The sequence below is a fragment of the Osmia bicornis genome, chromosome 11, assembly GCF_907164935.1.
Source record: "Osmia bicornis bicornis chromosome 11, iOsmBic2.1, whole genome shotgun sequence".
Classification (NCBI taxonomy): Eukaryota; Metazoa; Arthropoda; class Insecta; order Hymenoptera; family Megachilidae; genus Osmia; species Osmia bicornis.
The window spans coordinates 9,775,579-9,791,783 of NC_060226.1; the positions used below are offsets into that span (position 1 = coordinate 9,775,579).

The following is a 16,205-nucleotide window of genomic DNA, read 5'->3' on the forward strand; positions in this document are numbered from 1 at the left end:
CAACTTAACTTATTCTCGTTAGTTTAAAAACAAATTTGTAACTTTTAAAAAAATCATCATTTTATAAATAGACTTTATCAAATTTTTAAATAGAATGTTATTCAACCTTATATCGCATCGATCAGTTAATTACTTTTTAAAGAGTAATTTAAAGTAACACAAGAAATTTTTATTTCATTTAAATTATTTTAAATACCCGTGTATTCTTGTTTTTTTTTTTAACCACACAATGTGTTTGCGGTAAATACATGTTTTCCATTAAATGGGTCAACATAATTTTTATTCATTATATGTATACTTTGTATTACCCGCTTTTAAATGAAACTCGCACACATGAGATGAAACCTTTAGATTTGCAGAAGAGGAGCTTTCAAAAACAACGAAAGAAACACGTATAATGACAAGTTTCATGGTATACACCTGCGTTTCGATTGAAATTAAGTCTGCTTTATAAGTTATACAATTTTCCAAAGAATCAATGATTTAATTAATAAGTGGAATTTCTATTGAAAGCGTAAATTTTCAAAGAAAACGAGTCATATATTAACCATGTTGAATTCTATAAAGGAATGTCTAAAGAATAATGTACGAAAACGAAATAAAGTCGTACGATTAAATAAATCTGGAAACAAAAAGACAATTTTAAAAAATATACCAGGTAAGAAGTTTAAAGCAAGTACGCGAAGAGTATACTACATAACAAATATCTTTAGTCTTTCAGTATCCGGTAAGCAATGAAAGAGATCACAGAGTGTATGTTTGGGGTATGGCAGAGCATGGTGCTCTTGGAACTTTAAAGTCAACGTTGCACGAAAAGGGTATTTCATTTATTCCAAGACCAAAAAGACTCGCATTTGGAGAAATGCACGATGTAACCGATATATGCTGTGGTTATGGTTTTACTGCCTTTGCATTACGATCTAACGATAAGAATATTTTATATGGAAGTGGAATAAATACAGACTCACAGCTTGGTAAAAAAGAAATATTTAAACTTTTTTTAAGTATCTTACGTTATAACGATTAAGATTTTATCAGGATTTCATATGTAACACTATGACAGGCTTTCATGAAAATGATAAAAAGTTTTCCGACGACTTAATAACCGAACTAAGACCTATTAATTTACCGCTAAACGGTTCTTCGTCCAAAGTTATTAGTATAGCAGCTGGAAGAGCACATTTGTTGGTATTGACGGATGAAGGTTTATTTACATTAGGAAATAATGCCTATGGGCAGTGTGGTCGTCCTGTAATTATAAACGAAAATTATAACAAAAGTAAAGTAGTTCATCGTATATCTGATATTAAAGGAAAAAAGATTAAAGCTGTAACAGCTGGGCAGGATCATAGGTATGAGATATTGTAGCGTGTAATAAATAGTTAATTGCAGTATTTGAATATCCTCCCTGTATGTTCTATATGATAGCATACTCTTGACAGAATACCGGCGAAGTATATACTTTGGTTTGGGTGCAGATGGACAACCGGATTAGCGCATACAGAAATGAACATAGACCAAGTTTGGTCAAAGGAGATTTAGCTGGACAGCATATTGTAAAAGTTGCCTGTGTTGCTGATTGTGTGTTAGCGCTCAGTGGTATCTACAATATTCGTGAATTAATATCATAGTAAACTGCATTATATGTATATAATATCGCAATGAATTATATATTATATAATTGGTTGAACTTGTGGTTATAGATAAAGGAAAAGTATTTGGTTGGGGTAACTCAGAATATGGACAGCTATTTGTACAGGGTGACAATCAACAAGTGAATATTGCTACTGAATTGAATGCGTTACAGCAGTTGGGTCATATTAAAGATATGCAAGTGGGGTGTTTTTGTATGGGTTTTAAACCGTAAGTTGTATTGTAATAATCTTATATATTTAACCGTTTGCATAATTATTAGTGATGCATATAGTAGACGACGGCGATGTTTATGTTGGGGCTACGGTATTCTTGGTTCGGTCCCAACGTTACAAGAATTATGCAGCCAACTCTAATTCCATCAGTTACTGTTGGTAAAAATGCATATGAGAAAGATACGAAAGTAAGTTAAATCTGAGATTAACGAGGAAATAGAAGTAATTACATACGTTCTTTGTAGGGTCATTAAGATATTTTGGTGTATGAGTCATCTTGCAGCTTTAACTAATCTAGGTGATTTATATATGTGGGGTTGCAAACAAATTTGGATCCTAGGATTAGGACATTCAAAGGATCAGTACTTTCCATTGAAGGTAATTAAGTTCGTTATTAAAAATAGTATAATATATTATAAACTAGTTGCATTACAGGTAAATGTAGCGGGCCTCAAGTGAAAAAAGGTTGCTTGCGGAGTAGATCATACGGTTACTCTCTGTAAACCTTTTTGTTTGAGGCATAATATATTTGTCACATAATATGTGGTAATATATATTTCTAAAAAAGTATGTACCAATTGTTGTTCAATCTGTTATAATAATATAATACGTATAGGTAATTACATTTTGATGTCGTCGTTAATGTATCGTGTAAAGTTAAGTGGGTAAATACGAGCTTCAGTTTAGTATGGAATGTCAGCAAACGAAAATGAACACATTTAACGCGTAATGCTATTAACTATCATTTGAATACCATAGAAAAACTTACAAGATAATTATTCTAGCAATGGATTCACATGAAATCGATTGATATAATATTATACTTAATAAAAAGCTAAACATACGATTAAAATAAGAGAACTGAATGCAATTTTAGTTGCACTACTAGTACATATTAAATTTTCGTAAGATATCGTATATTTTACTGAATTAGGAAATCTACAGAATCGATGATCTGAAAAATAAAGAAAAGAATTTATATTATTAATAAGATTAAAGTATCTTTCTACAATTTCCATTTACTTCGCTTGTACTCCCTGTGCATTGATATGAACTTCTTGAAGAGTTGGCACTTACTGATATATAAGTGGTGGACAATCATGAATAAAAGTAGCATCAGCACAAGATTACTGTAATGCTGTGTACATCATTAGTTATCGATGCGCATGATGTAGATGAATCTGTTGCATTCATTTGTAATACTTCCCGACGAGGAACACACAGTCAAACTATCAGAGCTACTTTGTTGAATCTAAAATCGTGGTTTACATATAATGTGATATTATTTATAAAGATAATTTTATAAAGATTGCTCACCTTTATTGTGGCAGAATGTTCAGGTGCTAAAAAGTAATTGGGATGTAATCTGAGAAATTGATACCGTTTGGCGTTACGTAATCGGTGTATGGATTTGAAGGTCCAGTTGAAACGTAGTCTGATCCACATGTGTATTGATCAAGCGCCTTAGGAACTGTAACATGTTTATAGCTAGTACGTTTCCTTAACATACGTTAATGTTACAAACTGATTACCTTGTTTTATTCTTGCAACAATATCGGTTATTAGCGCTAAAGCACTTGGAGTATCTCCAGTTGTGATAGAAAATAAGTCTGTTGCAGAATTTTTTACCAAGTCGGACCAGGTATCTTTTGATCCATATGTGGCAATAAGCAATACCGTATCTGAAACAATTATTAACAATAAATTATACAAAGATACCAGAATTTAATCGAATACATTTATAAAATATAAGTCGTTACCTGGAATTAATTTCTCGCATATGTGAAATGCGTTGTAAACAGAATTCCTTACAGTTTTGGGAATATACTGGCACACGTGGAATAATTAAGACAACATCGGACCTTGCACACCATCACGATTACGTTCGTTGCTCAGTTATTTTTCAAGTACCAATTTAATTTTTCCAGTGATTTGGGTAAATCAAACCATGAGTAACTGAATGAATTGCTATGTAATTAGTTTGTTCGCAATTATTACTATATGAATTTATAAATTATTACGGACTGTCTTCATAATGTGATGAATTATAAGCTTGAAAATCTAAAATATCCAAGTACGTTAATAATTGGAGTTCCATCCCCTCCGTTTATTAAAGTGAAATTAGAATTAAACCGATTGATTTCTAAGCTCCTCCAATAGGTCCTAAAACAAATACACATTAATAAGTATTAGTATACATTCTCGCGTGTGTATAGTATCAGGGTTTTTTAAAAACTTACGCAACGAATAGGTTTTATTGTAGCAAGATCCAAATTTGTATCCAGAATGATTGTCAAATCAACAGATATCTGAGTCAAATCAAGCGATTGTGTCAGTAGCCTTACACGAGGGATCTTTCCCCATTGACAAAGCTGTAAGATCATTCAAATGAATACATATGCCTTGTTCAATTGTTTTAAGAGAAAGTTGAGATGACGTTAATACTTACGGACATATTTTGCTAATTCATTTACTGCTTGTACCGAAAGCTTTTCTATTACTGCAGGTTCTATTGTTGCTTGTGCTATGTAAGGATCTAACAATAAAGCAGCGCTGTACGTCTATACAAAGTGACAAGTACGTAACATTAGAAAAACTTTCATTTCAGAAATTATATAATTAGAAATATTTTACAATTATTACAGTATATTTTTTACCTGTGCAACCATTGTTTCATTAGGAGCAACGGCTGTAAATAATGTGTTCCGGTTGCATGCTCTAATCGCAGAATCAAAAAATCCTAATGAGCTGTAGTACATATCAAATATCTGTGAAAGTCTCAAACTGGGTATTTTAGAATACCATTTACTAATTTCATTAGCCAAGATTAAGCCATCTAAATCTCCTCTGATTTCTGCCGTTGTCATTTCATTTTTTTCATTGGAACTTAAAAAGTACCAACGTGGTAAAGCGGTGGAATTCAGTACCAGTTGCTCCAAGCCTAAGTTTGTCTGTTTGTGGATCCATGGTATGGACCTTGCCTTAAAGCTACCTCTGCTAAGTCTCCTGTTTATAATAATAATAATTCATGTATTATAGGTGATTAATTAGTTATCTATCGATATTTTAAGAATTTAATGTTACCAGCTAAAGTAGCAACCCATTTATTATCCAAAGTTAATGATAAATTTATATTCTTCTTCTGAACTGTATCAGGCTCTAAATTTTAAGCGTAGTTATTTCAGGTTGCGTAGCTGCAGCTATTCCAGCCAGGACTAAACCAGGAGAGAGTGTACCCCACCTAAAAAAATAATTTAATCGTATGCCCACATATGTATGTATTATATATATATTTTTTTTTTTTTTTTTTTTTTTTAAAATAAATTGAAGACTTACTCAGTTTTTATAACTCCATTTTCCACAGGACATTTGCTAAGATGTGGTAATGTAGATAGTCGTGCACTAGTCAGGATGATTAGGTGTGAATTCTGGATACAGCGAATTTGGATCAATCGTTGCTTTAACACCGTTATCTTTATGGTGATTCATAGTCCTTCTACATAAAAATGATTTACAATGTACATTTTATTTTTCGTATTGATCTTTTTCTTGTTAAACTTACAGTCTTTGATGACAATGTTTCCACATCATTGATAGTATTCAGTCGGAGTTTTATTATCCCTTAACATGCTTCTTACAGATCTTTCTTGTATTTGCATTCTACAAACTTTGCTTCATCTCCCCTTTCAAAAAACATCAATGGTACTTGATAACATAAAGTGTAAAGTACACTGCAATACAATAGTTAAATATTAAATTAATGAGCACAGATAGACTACAATAGTGGTAAGGATTTTGAATGTTATACATACCCTTTCAACATCTGGTGATACTATTATTAGAATAACATGGCATTCCCTGGTATAAGCCGTAGAGTTTGAGCATGACGAAAGAATTGAAAGAGATTGGTGCATAAGTTGTTATTCCATTTGTGAATTAACACGAGATTTGGAGCAATTCCATCTTGTCGAAACTGTGAATCAAATGTATTAAGTATCAGTGAAGTTATATTTTTTCACGAAATTATGATTTATTTTAAGTACAAATAATTTACCGATGTAAGATTGCTACAGATAAACTTCTCCAATCCCTGTTAAACCCTTCTGTATCTTCAATTTTGCGAAGTATGGGCAAGAAATGATTTAAAGTATGTGGTAATCTGTATCTCTTTCCGAAGATATTTATTCTCGTAACATTCTCGAAGAGAGGTGGAAATTTCTAAGTGCATTTTCTGTGCATACACAGCTAAAAGAAATTAATAATTGTAAGAGGTATATTTTTTAAATTTATATATAATATGATAGTAATAAAATAATACTCACTTAATGTAATAAAAATAAGAAAATACAAAAATTTTTCCATTGCTGAAACAAACTTAAAGTAGAAAAAATTTATTAATTTTACGTTCGTGTAGTTAACCAGTATATAAATAGAAAGGAAAAAAAGATATACATATGAAAGTAGTACAGAATTGTATAATATAAAAAAATATGATAACATATCATGTATTTAATATGTAACTAACTGATTAACGAACAAGTGTATTTAATTTAAATAAACAATTATAAAAAAGTCAAATTGTATATAACAATAAAGAAATACATACCAGAACTGAATTTTAGACACTTTTTTAACAGAATAAATGGTACTCCTACAACCAGCTCCAGTAAGGTATGATACCACACCTATCCAGAGATATAGCCAAACCTATCATCACTAAACAGATAAGATAATATGATACATAATGAGTAATATGTCCCCACTTTGTTATGGGTATTAAATCAGATATTCTTAAGACCTGAAAAATATCTTAAAAACTATCAAACAGTAAACATTATGCATTAAATGTTATCAATCATTTTGTATACTATATCTTTAAAGTATTAAATATTTATGTTATATCTTACTGTATATGTAGATCAATTTTATTTTAAGTACTATTGATCTTTTTTCAATAACTTAAATTTCATGTTTAACATTCAGTATAATTTTACTTAATAATACAAATAAAAAATCTTGAACTTATAAGTTTCAAGATTTTGTTAGAGAAAAAGAATCAATCATAAATATTTTTATCCAAAAGAAATATCTTATCAGATTTTAAATAGAACTATATCTCCTTTCATTCTTGCACAATTCTGAGTCATTATATAAAAGATACTGAAAGTAGAATATAAGTATTACACTTCATGTAATGAATTCTCAATAATATTAAACATGAGAACTAACAAAGCTTTATTTTTTATATTGTATTTTGGTAAGTTATTAGATTACTACACAAGATATCAAGCAATTCAATTTCAAATTCTGACTTTAATTTGTTTATTACACAGAATTACAATTAACATGGTCACAAATAGCTATACCAGCAGTACTCAGGGAGTGTTACAGAAACAACAGTACACTGAATCCCAAACTTCCATTAAATTTACGTGTAATAATAGATATCATTCAAAAAATGGAAAGGCATTCGTATACAACCATGAATATGAGAATAATGTCATCGGCAATATTACATAGGTAATTAAATGTAATATAAACATATTTAAATTATGTCAGTACCCGATGTCATTATCTAATGATCATCTTTTACAAATAACAGATTCAAGTTTGATGGTATTGAATATCAAAAAGATGTGCGAGCTTCAGATAGTATACTTCCATTTAGTGCAACTGGAACTCAACGTACCAAACATAAATTAATGGAAGAACTAATTCCAGGCAATGCAGAAATTTTACCAGTTCATGTACTTTCACATGCAGAACGCTGTATACTTCATCAGGCTATTTCAAATACAGTTCTAAAATATGACATTGAAGGAAGTAATAAAATATGTAGTCAAATCATTCAGAGTGAAAAGTTAACAGGTAATCTTTAAAATGGAAAGAAAGAGTATTTGTAGAAAATGAAAACTAAAAATTATTACACAGGTATAAGTGTATCTACTAACACACGGAGTTGTCCAATACAACAAGGAGTAATTCTGACAACATATGGAACTATTGCCCTTGGAGCAATTATAGGAGCTGTTGCTGCAACACTTCAACATCAAAATGTTGCTGTGAACCAGTTAATTACTACTTTGGAAACATCTCCTTCAGGTAAGTATCATTACTGTAAAATAATATAATATCGCATCACTTGTATTTCTTTCTAGAAACGAACTCCACAACTATATACAGTTTAAAATACAATGAAGAGGAAATTGATTTTATTCTACCAAGAAGTGATATGAGTCGTGAACCATCTATGTGGTATCATGCATTAATGTCTTCATCTATGAAAGTTGATAATATATGGTTAACTACAATTGCAGGTATAGCATATAATAATATGTCTATTAGCATTTTTTAATAGATATAAAAGGATATTGTTTGATTAGGCGAATTAGCAGAAATGGTAGTATATCAAGGGCCCTTGGTCGAATTCAACATGACTCTTGGTGCACAGGATTTTGGCAGAACAGAATACGTCCAATTATTTTTCTATCCTTACCAGTCCATATGAAAACTTTGCTGCAACACGAGCTGAACTACTAGGAGGCATGATGGTGAAGTAGAAACATCTAATGAACAACTTTTTAGACAAATGCTAATTAATCATATACCTATTGCTTTAGGTATGATTATCGGCAAGTACTTGAAGACTTGGATTGAAGATTTCTATAGTCTTCGACTTAGTCCAAATTTTGGAGATGTATTATCCTATAAAGGTATTGCTTTTAATACAATATTAGAGCTTGCGATCGATCACAAGCTTTCTTATATGCTGTGCCAAAAACTATTTTGAACGAACAGGTTGTTATACATAATACGAATGAAGTAAAGTGGTTGCAATTCCATCAGTTTATTTAATTTGTAACTATTATTTACAACAGGTCTATGCAATAGCTCAGATGTTAGCTTATCATAAAAGTATTGCATACATTCCACCTGAAATTATGCAGAATTTGGTTGAAAGTGCTACTGAACAATTTTATACCTATGCAGAAACTTATCTATTTCCGGAATTGCCTTGTCAACAAATAAATCATTCTCGGGTAGAGGCATTAATTGTGTTTGATGGCTCATGGACAGTAGAATATACAGTAGACTTTGTAGCGTAAGTTACACTATATAAAAATATAGTCTTTTAGCTATTTACAAAATATATCAGAAGATATTCTTATTTTTAAGCTAAATCTATTTTATTAGAGCTTTGATACAAGACTTAAATGTATCAATGTATGGATCAAAGATCGGTATAATACATGGTACCTCAGGAGAATGGTTGTTAAATATTACAGACAGTCCATCACTTGCGTTTGAAACATTAAACAATCTCACAAATATTTCATGTAAGTTTCACATAAGTTTGTCATAATTTTAGAAGAAATATTTATAGTAGTATCCTTTTAGGGCCTACACAACTGAATTACACTAACATTTTGAATACAATATTTACTCATTTAAATAAAACGTGGGAAAATAATGAAAAACATCATGTAATTGGAAATCTTGGTCAAGTAGTTGTACTATTATCTCCGTTAGGTTCTATGTCTAATGATGATAAAATATCAGCAATGACGATTCTACGTGAAATAAAGTATAATCATCCAGGTAAAGGTTCTATGAAATTTTTGTAAACTAAGAAATTATAAATCTAAATGATTTTCTATGTTTACAGATGTTCATTACGTGTATTATACATCGCTATCTAATACTAAATTCTTTGCATCGTTTATTCTATCCAGTGAAGATTATTTAATAGAAAACTCAAATATGAACGCTATTACTCAATATGTATCAAAAAGTATGTTATTAACTATATAATTTAATACTTTTTAAATCATAAAAGAAAGCATTCATTGCATATATGTATATTTTTAGTTCCAATGATACTGAGACCTATGTCTTTCAAATCTCACATGATTCAAACAACTTTCTTCCGCAATTTTGAAGACTATATAAGTCCTTCGGAATCTATTACATACAAAATGCATTCAAACTGGATAGCAAAATATGGAAAAAACATCGATCACAGTTCGTATTAAAAGAACGTAATTCATAAACTTCATTGTTCTAAACCACTTTGTCTTATAATATAATTCTTTTTTAGATTCATACTTTTGGCTATGGTACCATGAAAGCTTGTTCGTGGATACAATTTAAATCAGACGATAAAGAAAAGTTTCAGTGCAAGGAATTAACCTGGTTATAAAGAAATTAATTTAACTAATCACTACAAATGTGTTAAGACTTTGCCTTGTCCCTAACGTATATCTTCAAATACAAAATGTGACCTCTTTATACAAATTGTGCAGGTAAAATTAGTTACAATAGGTAATATACAGGAAGTGGTAGCTGGAGTGATTCTGAACAACCTTTTCCTTTACCAAAATGCTCGTAGAGAGGCTTAGTTTTTGATCTACAGGAAAAAGCTTTTCAGAATCATCGCAGTTATTACACCCTCAAAGGATGTTCACCTGTAATCGAATATCCTGTATAAAGAAAGAAAGTATAGAAAAATTTAATATAACATTACTTTCAATGCTAATCTTTTTCAGAAATAGACTGTAAAACACCAGATCAGGTAAGATTTATTATAAGAATGAATCGGCAGAGTTTAGAGCAAGAAAATTCTGCAAATAAAAATGTACTAGTATTACTTAACCTTTTGACATTATTTATACTCCACATATTAATGTAAACTTTTTTATATTATAAGATATGATTTTAAACCTTAGTCCTTAAGTTTTTATAAACATTTGTATCATCTTTTTATACAAATAAAATGCCTGATTTAAAAAATTCTTATGCTTTCGAACATGATCTACTGCCATAAACATTTATTTGTTGTATAAAAAATACAAATTTTATTTTTACTTACAACTGATCAAGTAGATTAATATTGCTTTACGCATACTCATACACAATTTAACGAGAAACTGAAAGTTGCTCGATGCTGCAAGACTTCCCAATTCAGCTCAGTCAATCACATGTCAACTGAGAGGAGAAATTCATTTACTTTACCACCTATAAAACACATCATTAGATAATAATTTTCATCAATAAAAATTGTCTTGGTATATATTTTTTTATAAATCTTTCTTTACCCATGAAATGTGCCAGATCCATTAATTTAAAGGAAAATTGTTTCCTGCACTTGCTGTTCCGGATTCTTTCCTATGTTATCCCATTGATCTCGTTTAGCTGACTCGTTGCCCATATTCGTATTTTAAAGACATTTTTTCATCTTCTTGATCCACATACTCCAATAAATCGAGAGCCTTTTTGAAGTCATATTCATTTGCCATCAACATTATCCTCGGACGTATATAACTGTCAATTATACCAGATTTATATGTATAAAACATCTTACAAGATGTATATTTACGAATGAAAATTAATACCGTAATTAATTCTGTTGATGTAAATACACGTAATTTTTCCACATCGTAACCGTATGTCTGAAGTACTTGCGTTGGTAAATCTTCTTGATGAGCTATAAGTGCCAATTCATTATTAATTCTTTTTACACATTCTCTCACTTCTTCCTCAGGGTCGTCCGAAGCTAGAAGAGCCAGTTTTGCTAAGGAAAGCATAGACTGACAAGAACAAACGGTTTTGTAACTAAAAATCCTTGAACATTTTTTTATGATTGACAAATAAGACGACTATCTTTACCTTTCTGCGAGTTACCAATTCATTTTCCTGGATTGCTAAAGAATGTAGTGTATTAGCAGCAAAACGTAAGTCGTCTGTTAATGCAGACTGTACCCATGACAGTGTAGGATGTTCTGCTAATTTTTCTGCTAATTCAACAGTACCTCCGCGTCTACATTTCTCTACCAACTGACCTTGTCGACCATCTTTTACATACCTATAGTTCAAGCAATAACAATGTACATCAAAATTTGAATTAATATTAAAGCAGGTTTAAATTTCTTCAAATTTGAAGAAGAATCTGAAGAATCTGAAGAATCTCACCATGAAAATAAAAATCCTACAAAGTCTTGAGCTGCAAATTTTTCTATATATCCATCTAAACGATTTTTATTGTTAGTTAATTCACATATTTGTATAAGAGAGGCAAAATCACAGTACTTCTCAGCTAGCATTGCGGCACTGTCGTATTGTTCTTCCTTTACTATAAAATTGCACATACAAGTATACAAGTATATTATGAATGTTATTGAAATTAACTAAAAAAGCTACGTACTTAAAGGTTTAATTAAGTTTGTTCGATCCGTTTCGTACTGTTTATAAGTATTTCAAACTTCTCTGTTCCTCTAACACTTTCTAAATGAGACTTACGACCATCTAATATTAATCTATGTAACTGACTAATTGCTCGTACAATTCGTTTCTAACCGTTGAATCATTAGTTCCAGTGATACCATGTTTAAGGGTTAAATTGTACTGTAATAATACGATACGTTGTAAAATTTTGAAGGTACAAAAAAAGGTTTCATTGGAAATATATTATTAACCATTGTAGTAAGACAATTCCTTAATCCATGTTTTCCAACTGCTGCTGTCCATGGAAGATACTCTGTTATCCCGGTTGAGCATCTTGTAGGTATGAACCGTTTAGCATTATGTTGTCGGTATTTAATCACTTCGTGCAGTATAGCCTATTATTAGTACATTTAATAAATAAATCAGCAATTCATCTATAGAATATTTATTTTATGGATTTCATTATACTTACTAATAATATAGCATTCACTTGCATAATATAATGTGCTACTTGTTGGATGGGTCTTTCAGACTGAGTTACTTCTGATGCAGTATTCACTACGGTAGGAAGAAAACGATGTACCGTACTTGCTTCACGATAAAATATATCACGCGGTGTTAACTCATCTGATACGTATGCATCCGGGCTTTAAAGTATGTTCTATTACTGCATCCACGATATCAGACTATCTGTAATGAAAACAAATGATTGTTTAATAAAAAATTAAATACCCATACACGTACTATGTGTATAAAAATTTACCTATTTATGGAGATTGTATATGTTATAGCTGCGACTATCTTTTCTGCATATTCTTCGAGAACATGAGGCGTTGCCATAATTATCCTCTATATGTAACTGCGCAAAACTAATTGGAAAAAAAAAAAAGAAAAAAAAATTCACTTCGGTACTATTCCTTTAATTCCTATTTATTTGTACATGTAATTATATAATAAATCGACTTACTCTCTTCCATAAATTATGTTCTTTCAGAAATGTTACGAATACGTCTAACGCTTTGAGTTTCCCTTCCAAGTTGATTAAGTATTTGCATAGAAGTACTGCATTATTGTCATTGCTGCAAATGGCACGTAAGCGATTGAATTTATGTAAATGTATTTCATATTTATAAGGTAGATTATGAACAATTCAATACATAAATCTCTATGATTTGTCCAACGTGGACGTTTGCTGGATAATCATCTATTAAATCTTTTAGCAACTTTTCAAAACTAGAGTATCGAGTGTAGCATCTATATCCATCACTGGCTCTTCCTGTACAGGAAAAGTTGAGACAATATTTCTTCACACTGTGCCTATAATAAAATGAAACATGTTAATAAATGATAATATTCCATTAACAATGAATGTAAGGAACTTACTTTATTTTGACGGAGGCTGAGAAGAAACGCAGCACGCATTGTGTAGTGCTGTCAGAACTATAATACATATCCTGAACTTCTTCGTTGTTATGAGACTAGTGAAATTTTGTGCGGTTGAATTAATTCGGTAATTATAATCTGTACTCGTATTAATATTATCGGCGTAACTTCTACAAATAAATGTGAAACGTATTATTAACAAAATTGTTATCAATTAAATGATTTATAAATGGTATAAAGGAAACGAACATGCTCAAATCTTGAGATGTAAAATCTGTCGGTACAATGGAAACCAATCCAAAATTTTTAGTGAACAAAACTGGAGTTCCTGAACATAAGGCACCACCAAGGATACTATCATCTTCTCCTCGTACTAGATCTATCTTATCCCATTTATGATCTGACATATCTAGAACAGTTTTTACTTTTAAAAAATATGAACAAATATTTAATAAAATCATATGTAAAATGATAAAACTTACAATTCACAACTAACAGAACAGTCTTATTATATATAATGGCTTCCCATCCACATAATATAAAACGGTACGAAACTAAAATTGATTCTATATCGTTGTGGTAAAAAAAGAGAAGATCAGTTTTAACTGGTATGAACCATTTAAACGTGTGTGCTAACGTTGTACCAGATAATTGTATTAAACCTGTACAATTAAATTAACCAACATATATAAATTAAATTATTGTAGTACTCTTTCTTTAAAAGTATAATAAAAAATTATTTCCAATAATAATACTACCAAGAGCAAAATGAATTAAGGGCGATGCAGTTGTACAGCTGCGCTGCCATTAAAATCTATTCCTTCGTCACAACGGCTGCAATATCGAATCACCAAGTTTCCATATTTTGAGGATTGTATTCATTTGATTCCTAAAGTAACAATTTTATAAGTGCAACTGAACGATTTAGTTCCAATTTGTTTAGAACACATACCCGTTGAAATATTTGTGAAATAATATGTCCAATATCTCGTCAAATTCCATTTTCTCCTGTTCATTGTCGAGGAAAAGACCAATACTGTAAGATGAACAGCTAAAATGAGAACTCTGGACCCTTTGTCTTCCATAGTTGTACAAGCAACTTGTTACTAATTTCTAGAAAATAAAAACAAACAGGTTTCACTTTATTCTATCATATGATTGTTAACTGTGTATTAAGTTTTGCTAATAAAATTAACCGTTTCTGTAACTGGGATTGAGGCATAGCTCCAAAAATAAGAGAGGTCATTCTACGTCCTATTACCTCCAAGCCACCCCTGACTTGTTCTAAGGAACCTGACATGTAATGCGTTTTTCCCACCAATAAACTGGGCTGTAATAACGCCACTGTGCAGGTGGTTGTAGCTAAAATACAACCATGACCCAGGAATGTAAGTAAGACAATTAACTTCTTGACCTGCCAGTTCTGCGCTTGTTTCCACAGAAGATCCTTCATGGGCAACGCTAGCCCAAATCGTACAATGCCCTCAGGAGAAACAGCCATGCAACTAGGTACCTATTTATTTTTAAAATCACAGTACACTAATTGTAACAGAGTTCAATTCTGATTAGACCAAATTTTACCAACCTGGTGATCCTGCTGGAACCAACAACTATGCATTCTGCTTGTGAGCTAAATCACTTTGGGGCAACAATAATTCACGACACTGAGTTTTAAAAGTTCTTCGTTGCTTTGGATCATGAATTGTGGTTTTACATTGCCATACAAGTAACCTACGTCCACATACAAGCCAAGCCCAACCATCGGTCGAAATATTAACGCTAACAGCGGTATTTTTCTCTACAAATCTAAGAGCTTCTGTAACAAGTACAGGTAAAGAAGAACCAAAACTTTCCACTACGTGATTAGCAGTTTTACATATCACTTGGACAGACTGGTTTGAGCGTCCAGATACGCTTACTGTTCTGTAAAATGAAAAATTTACCTGTGTTAATTTTGTAACCAACAGCCCATTAACGATTGTAATAAACTTACGAATTATTTTTCTTTAAAGATTGAACTATTGACATGCGTTTTCTTGGGACGTCACACTTCTTCCTAACGACGTTTCCTGATACTCGTACGATCCATTCTGTGCTTTAACCTTTTAAAAATTCGCATTAAAATAAAACAGCAGGTTTATTAATTATTTAGAAAATACTTTCTTGTATTTAATAATAACATGTAAGTAATAGTAGGTTATTCTTCTGTACATACATACCAAGTGTGCCGTAAAACAATTACACCATATGCCTGCCACAGATAATGAAAAATAGCTTGAGGTTCACGACAAGAAAAATTCGACCGCAGCGCCATCTATACAAGAACGGCTCAAACTACTCAACGAGTTACCGACTTACCGACATCCATAAGCAGCTCGCCTAGCGCCATCTATACGAAGTAGCGGAAACTACTTGCCGAATAGTTTCCGCGAGTTCCCGATAGGTGGCGCCAGTGTTCCCCTTATGGATGTCGGTAAGTCGGTAACTCGCTAGCGCCATCTATACGAAAGTAGCGGAAAACTACTTGCCTGAATAGTTTTCCGCGACTTCCCGATAGGTGGCGGCAGTGTTCTCGTTATGGATGTCGGTAAGTCGGTAACTCGTTGAGTAGTTTCAGTCGTTCTCGTATAGATGGCGCTACGATCGAATTTTAAACCCCGCCCCCTTCTCTAGGCGGTCTTTTGAAAGTACAAGTTTGTCAAATCATTATTTAAATAATTTCTTGTTCTGGCG

At 31.6% G+C, this 16,205-nt stretch overlaps 4 protein-coding genes across 4 annotated transcripts; 2 read left to right on the plus strand and 2 right to left on the minus strand.

The window, feature by feature from the left end:
- The first annotated feature begins 330 nt into the window (after positions 1-330).
- Positions 331-2,856, plus strand: LOC114879189 (RCC1-like G exchanging factor-like protein). Its single transcript, XM_046287947.1, is given in 11 exon segments — positions 331-658; positions 714-974; positions 1,064-1,352; positions 1,429-1,488; positions 1,490-1,599; positions 1,704-1,853; positions 1,916-1,945; positions 1,948-1,965; positions 1,968-2,060; positions 2,092-2,246; positions 2,304-2,856. Coding segments are annotated over 11 exon segments (1,380 nt in total). The 5' UTR covers positions 331-549; the 3' UTR covers positions 2,409-2,856.
- Positions 2,339-6,584, minus strand: LOC114879187. The gene is given in 30 exon segments (XM_046287946.1): positions 2,339-2,823; positions 2,903-2,956; positions 2,959-2,995; positions 2,997-3,077; positions 3,079-3,120; positions 3,186-3,238; positions 3,241-3,339; positions 3,401-3,550; positions 3,629-3,641; positions 3,643-3,766; positions 3,768-3,824; positions 3,890-3,940; positions 3,942-4,011; positions 4,105-4,180; positions 4,182-4,240; positions 4,318-4,429; positions 4,526-4,789; positions 4,792-4,874; positions 4,953-5,033; positions 5,036-5,109; positions 5,205-5,272; positions 5,274-5,358; positions 5,411-5,479; positions 5,481-5,599; positions 5,681-5,692; positions 5,694-5,709; positions 5,711-5,842; positions 5,923-6,033; positions 6,035-6,242; positions 6,475-6,584. Coding segments are annotated over 29 exon segments (2,385 nt in total). The 5' UTR covers positions 6,097-6,242; positions 6,475-6,584; the 3' UTR covers positions 2,339-2,692.
- A 229-nt stretch (positions 6,585-6,813) lies between these two features.
- LOC114879188 lies at positions 6,814-10,660 on the plus strand. Its single transcript, XM_046287945.1, is given in 21 exon segments — positions 6,814-7,125; positions 7,202-7,388; positions 7,471-7,736; positions 7,800-7,970; positions 8,027-8,185; positions 8,252-8,311; positions 8,314-8,354; positions 8,357-8,415; positions 8,484-8,593; positions 8,596-8,666; positions 8,747-8,970; positions 9,063-9,205; positions 9,267-9,467; positions 9,535-9,660; positions 9,738-9,862; positions 9,864-9,890; positions 9,967-10,059; positions 10,061-10,117; positions 10,119-10,171; positions 10,206-10,207; positions 10,415-10,660. Coding segments are annotated over 21 exon segments (2,358 nt in total). The 5' UTR covers positions 6,814-7,085; the 3' UTR covers positions 10,558-10,660.
- Positions 10,661-10,733: 73 nt separating this feature from the next.
- On the minus strand, positions 10,734-15,664 carry LOC114879186 (nuclear pore complex protein Nup133). The gene is given in 43 exon segments (XM_046287802.1): positions 10,734-10,783; positions 10,786-10,833; positions 10,836-10,883; positions 10,964-10,994; positions 10,996-11,064; positions 11,066-11,161; positions 11,163-11,189; positions 11,261-11,455; positions 11,535-11,730; positions 11,838-11,997; positions 12,070-12,114; positions 12,117-12,179; positions 12,182-12,269; positions 12,341-12,484; positions 12,562-12,738; positions 12,740-12,779; positions 12,853-12,934; positions 12,937-12,958; positions 13,057-13,168; positions 13,237-13,276; positions 13,279-13,315; positions 13,318-13,379; positions 13,382-13,406; positions 13,473-13,510; positions 13,513-13,560; positions 13,563-13,642; positions 13,722-13,881; positions 13,955-14,134; positions 14,231-14,267; positions 14,269-14,361; positions 14,425-14,462; positions 14,465-14,489; positions 14,491-14,521; positions 14,523-14,585; positions 14,669-14,730; positions 14,732-14,799; positions 14,802-14,853; positions 14,855-14,943; positions 14,946-14,985; positions 15,058-15,085; positions 15,087-15,395; positions 15,466-15,542; positions 15,544-15,664. Coding segments are annotated over 43 exon segments (3,423 nt in total). The 5' UTR covers positions 15,592-15,664.
- Between the last annotated feature and the right edge of the window lie 541 nt (positions 15,665-16,205).